The sequence below is a fragment of the Quercus lobata genome, chromosome 10, assembly GCF_001633185.2.
Source record: "Quercus lobata isolate SW786 chromosome 10, ValleyOak3.0 Primary Assembly, whole genome shotgun sequence".
Taxonomy (NCBI): Eukaryota; Viridiplantae; Streptophyta; class Magnoliopsida; order Fagales; family Fagaceae; genus Quercus; species Quercus lobata.
The window spans coordinates 43,293,835-43,299,364 of record NC_044913.1 but is presented as its reverse complement, the minus strand read 5'-3'; the positions used below and the strand labels follow the sequence as shown (position 1 = coordinate 43,299,364).

General features: G+C 37.5%; 1 protein-coding gene across 1 annotated transcript; it reads right to left on the bottom strand.

The window, feature by feature from the left end:
* Nucleotides 1-1,351: 1,351 nt before the first annotated feature.
* LOC115963748 (receptor kinase-like protein Xa21) lies at nucleotides 1,352-4,981 on the bottom strand. Its single transcript, XM_031082885.1, has 3 exons — nucleotides 2,264-4,981; nucleotides 1,741-2,139; nucleotides 1,352-1,637 (listed from the first exon to the last, which is right to left on the bottom strand). Exons 1-2 carry the CDS (start codon nucleotides 4,917-4,919, stop codon nucleotides 1,766-1,768), a joined length of 3,030 nt encoding a protein of 1,009 aa, XP_030938745.1. The 5' UTR covers nucleotides 4,920-4,981; the 3' UTR covers nucleotides 1,352-1,637; nucleotides 1,741-1,765.
* Between the last annotated feature and the right edge of the window lie 549 nt (nucleotides 4,982-5,530).

Genomic DNA, 5,530 nt, shown 5'->3' with positions numbered 1-5,530 from the left:
CTGGTGCTCCTTCTACCTCTTCAAAGCGGAACTGGTCAATCTCAATGTCAAGAGTGTGACGAGAAGAGGTTGACTCCTCTCTCGAAGCCGCTACCTGAGGAAGAGCGCGTTGAATAGGCAATTCAATGGGTGGGAGATTTTTTTGAATTAAAAATCTTGGCTTAGATATGTCTATTTGGTTCAGCCTAGAGTCACCAACCCTTATTGCCTAGCCAGCGTCTTGGAATATGCGAGACAAGGGTTCGTAGTCCAAAATTAGATGGGCAGCTCGTAATTGTTCGTCCTCGCTGATGAATACCTCGGACCTCAGTAGTTTGTTAAGACTCAGTACGTTAACATAGCTAAGTCTCAGAGCGACGTGATTTTTATCTGCAAAAATATTCGAGGATGAAATTATGGTTAGAAAAATAAAAACTATAATCCGAGAAGACGAAATGTTAAAATAGTTATAAAAAACGTATAGTATGAGAAAGGACTGAAATCCTTACGAAAGGACCTACTCCTAGGGTACCCCACTTGGATCTCCCACCCGAGTTAGGCAATGAAGACTGTCACTCTTTTCCCCGAAGACAATAAGGAAGTCGTCCTTCTTGCCCTTGTTTGATTTAGGAAGACACGATATCATTCTGACGACGTCGAACTGGGACTTGAGATAGTATCCCACGCTGTTGAGCTTGTGGCACTCGTACATGTGAACCACATCATGCCATGTGAGCCCCAAGCCCATCTACTAGTTAAGAGCGTCTACGCAACCCAGGACCCTAAATAGATTGGGGGCGCACTGATGGGGAGTTAGTTTGTGGTTAATCAGGTAATTCCTGGTTGTCCTACCCATGGGAAGTGTCATTCCTCCCCTCTATGAAAGCAATAATGGGAATGACGACTTGACCCACATCTCTGTCAGTAAGTATTTGGTCCAAGGGACAATACTCTAAAACCACCCCATACCCGATATGATTTTGTACTCGTCAATGTCAAACACGAACCCATCTTAGCTGACCAACAAGAGCATTGATTACTTATGGAGCTTCTAAAATAAGTCTTGTATAATTAATAAACTGTCTTTTTAATTTTATTGTTCTTCAACACGATTAGGTGACTCCAAATTTTTTAGTTTCATCTTAACAATTATAGCTCGACTTTTATAAAAGAATTAAATTCATAATAAAGTTGACTAGCCAACATGATCTTGAAATTATGTGCATGGTATCTACTATGTGCCCTATCTTGTCAAGCATGATCATCATAAATTAGGCAAACATAGCATGTTATGTAATTTACATTGATAAGCCAAATCGACCATCCCTCTATTTTATGAGCTCAAGCTTTGAAGAATGGGAATTAGCAAGGGAAAAATAATTCTTATTATTTGTAGAAAATTATTTTACATCTACAAATAAAGTTGGTATTTAATTGTCCAAGCATAATATATAACAATAGATTTAATACACTAATACAAGATTGTAGGAAATTATTTGAGCTACTCACGTGTATAAAAGAAACATATAGAAGACAAGGTACATGAAACATGAAAAATACTTCTTATTCAATGAATAACCATAGGCAAGCCTATCTAGAATGCTAGAAAAGTCTTCCATCCAATGTAACACTTTGAAGGAGCACAAGACTTTTTGGACCTACGAATAGTTAGTAGAAAACAACATTAAGAGAAAAGATCAAAATAAGTAAACAACATAATACCAACATTAAGATGGAGAAAAGATAAAATTTGATTTTTACCTTCCATATAGCCAAGCAAGATGTGCTAAATCCTAGCACCAAGAATAATGTCCCTAACCAAATGCAACTCAGAGATGGCCTTGCTAATGTCCCATCGTTCTTGTGGCAACTCCATAGAGCATGCCACTCCGACCTTGACCATGGATATCAAACACTCCTTTATTTTATTTGCAAGGCAACCATTGTGATTTCCAAGAACTTCATCAACATTATTTGAAAGTTTTGGATCCATAACTTCCATTACACCGTCTGGTATGGCCATGCTAGCATAGTTGTGAAGGTTAAGGCCTCCCTCAAACACACTGTCTGTTGGTCTCTTTCCCGTTATCATCTCCAACAATAAAATTCCATAGCTATACACATCTCCTTTGGTTGACACCTCACTTCCTAGACCGTACTCTGTCATTAAGAATATTTAATATAGATAATGTCTTCACATTATATTTTGGGAGCTCAAAAAAAATCATTGTAAATATGGGAAAGCATATGTTAACAATTAAAAAGTACAGTAAATCATGTTTACCTGGAGGGGTGTACCCAATTGTTCCTCTTATTCCAATCGAACTACTTTCTTTCGAATTGGTATGTCTTAAAAGAAACTTCGCAAGCCCAAAATCTCCAACATGAGCAATCATATCACAATCGAAAAGAATGTTGCTTGGCTTTATATCACAATGAACAACTGGCATTAGGCAATGGTGGTGTAGGTAATCGAGTGCGCAAGCAACATCAATGGCAATGTTTGTTCTTTGAAGAATGGTCAGATTTCGTATCTCTACCTGCATCATATTTGTTTCTAGATCCATATGCAACCAATTTTCTAGACTTCCATTTGGCATGAACTCGTAAACTAGAGCCCTAAAATCATTGCCACGAAAATCCACACTTGAGCAAGAAGTTATGATCTTCACAAGATTTCGGTGACGAATATTTTTCAAGGCTTCACACTCGGAGATAAAGCTCCTAGAAGCTCCTTGACGTTGAATATTTAGTACCTTAATGGCACCAATTGATTTATCCTCACCAAGGATGCCTTTGTACACTGAGCCAAAACTACCAACACCAACCAAATTTGCTAACGAAAATCCATCAGTTGCTTTAAAGAGCATTTGGTAAGACACACTAAAAAATGATTGCTTCAAGGAAGATTTTGAAGAATTATCATTTCTTTTATTTTTGCACCAATAAAATAAGAAAAATGACACTATGGTTATTACCGAAATCAAACATGCCATTGAGATTACCTCTTTAACTACAAAAGGCCACTTTATTTTCTTCTCTTCTTTTATTAAGCACCTTGGCAACTTTAGTTCTAATATGCCCCCACACAATCTACTATTTCCAATGAGTGATATTGTGCTAGCATTTGTGAAAACCCCTTTTGTTGGAACCTCTCCCTGAAAATCATTGAAGGATAAATTCAAATTCTTGAGGGAGAGTTTCTCCAAGAAATTTGGAATTTGACTAGAGAAGTTGTTTCGAGAAAGATCCATGACTTGAATACCCCTCGAAGAACTCAAGGATGTTGGAATTTCTCCTTGAAATAAATTACCCTCCAGGCAAAGGTACTCAAGGCTTGTGCAAAGGGCTAGGCTGTTTGGAATTTCACCAAACAACTTGTTTTCAGATAAGTCTAACTCTTTTAAATGGACAAGATTGCCGACCTCAGAAGGTAGTGATCCCACGAAAAGGTTTTGACCTAAATAAAGTCCAATTGACAACATGGAAATTGCAAAGAGTTGCTTTGGAATGATGCCACTTAGATTGTTTTTAGAAAGATCTAACAACAGCAAATTTTGGCAATTTTCTATACTTGTTGGGATAGTTCCTTGCAATTTGTTACTTCCTAAATGAAGTTTTTCTAACCATGTTAGGTTTCCAAGGATAATTGGTAACCTTCCAGAGAGTCTGTTGTTATTTAAATATAATCGCTGTAACTTTTGAAGATTGCCAAAATCATCTGGGATTGTACCTGACAATTTGTTCTTAGACATAAATAAGGCTGTCAAGTTGACCAAATTACCCATCCCTTTAGGGATCTCTCCAAAAATAAGATTTTTGTGAATTGAAAAATAGGTAAGCTGGGTTGAAAGATTACCTAAAACATTAGGCAACGTACCTTTGAGTTGATTCTGTGAAAGATTTATTTTCCGTAAACTGCTACAATTGACTAGAGATTGAAAGAAATTCATTTCATCATCATCATCTCCACTCCCTAAATTATTATCTTCAATTAATAATAACTCCAAACGGTGCAGGCCTCCAAAATTGTCTGAAATTTTTCCCGTAAAATTGTTCATGCCAACTTCTAAGTATTGTAGCTCTGAAGCATTAGATAATGAGACTGGAAGAGATCCGGTTAATTGGTTTTCAAAGATTAGAAACCACTGGAGATGCGGAAGGGTGAGGAATAAGTTTGTAGGAAGACTTCCACTAAGCTTATTTTTGTACAGTGCAAAATGAATAATAGATGAAAGATTATATAAAGATGGAGGGATCAAACCAGAAAGTTTATTTTCGCCCGCAGATAAAACTTGGAGAGAGCTAAAGTTCCCAATGAAAGGTGGGATTCCTCCCATGAGATTGTTAGTGCGAAGGGCTAGAAACTCCAGCTTTGATAAAGAAGCAAGCTCCTTTGGGATTGACCCCGAAAGGTCATTGATTCCGACTCTAAGAATCTTAATGTTGGAGCAATGGGAAAGGTTTGCAGGAATTTCCCCTTGGAAGGAGTTATTAGACAACCACAATACACGCAACCTGAATAGACGGCCAACTTCATCAGGGATTTTGCCTCCAATGGTGTTGTTTACCAGCACGATTTCCCTAATGAAGCTGAGGTTGCCTATGTATGGAGACAAGGAACCCACCAAACCTCTGGTACTCAGATCTAATACAGTGACTCTTCTATGCTTACGGCCACAAGTAACACCTTCCCACTCGCAGAAATGGAGGGAATCATTCCAAGAGCTGAAAACGTTTTCAGGGTCACGTGTTATCTGTCTCTTGAAGGCCAACAAAGCTTGATGATCAGTCTCATTCCCACCGAAATAAGTTGAGGTGGCAATACTACTACCAGAAACAGAAAGAGTTTTAATATGTAGAAGTACAACCAACAAGAGAAGGATGGTTTGGAATTGAATTGAGCACAATAATCTCAGATTCATTGCTTGCATTTTCATTTCCAATATGCAAAATTTACGTTTGCCTAACAAAATAAGGCGTCTATAAAGTAGAAATATGGGTGCACCAGCCTCTTGATGACGACAAAATAGGTGTCAATCCTACAAAGACCTAGACTTTTTTTGTGTGGGTATGGTTGATGCCTTACTTGTGACGACATACAAGATAGTCTCGTCCTTGGGCTGTTGATAATGACCTTGAAGTCAACTTTTGAGGCTGAGCTGCAATTATTCTTTGTGGGTAACCAATTAATTATACATTTTTTCCCCTAACGAGACAAAGACCAAGACTTCTTTTGGCGGTATTTGGCTGATGACTAATTTTGTTACCCATGTGCCGTTAATTACCGATCTTGAAGGTAGCTGTTGAGGTTGAATTGCAATCGCCATTTTTATTAAAATTTTCTTCCAATCTTAGTAGGTAACTAGTTTTATTGATGATAATTAACTAATTAATTCATTAGGAATTGGGTGCACTAGGATTCCCATGGAAATAAAACTAATTCATTGTGCATTCAGAACATTTCGATTTTGGAAGTATACAATTGCATGGTACAGAATTCAAAATTCAGAATTGCACCAGAAAAATAAATAATTGGTCTATGTCAAAG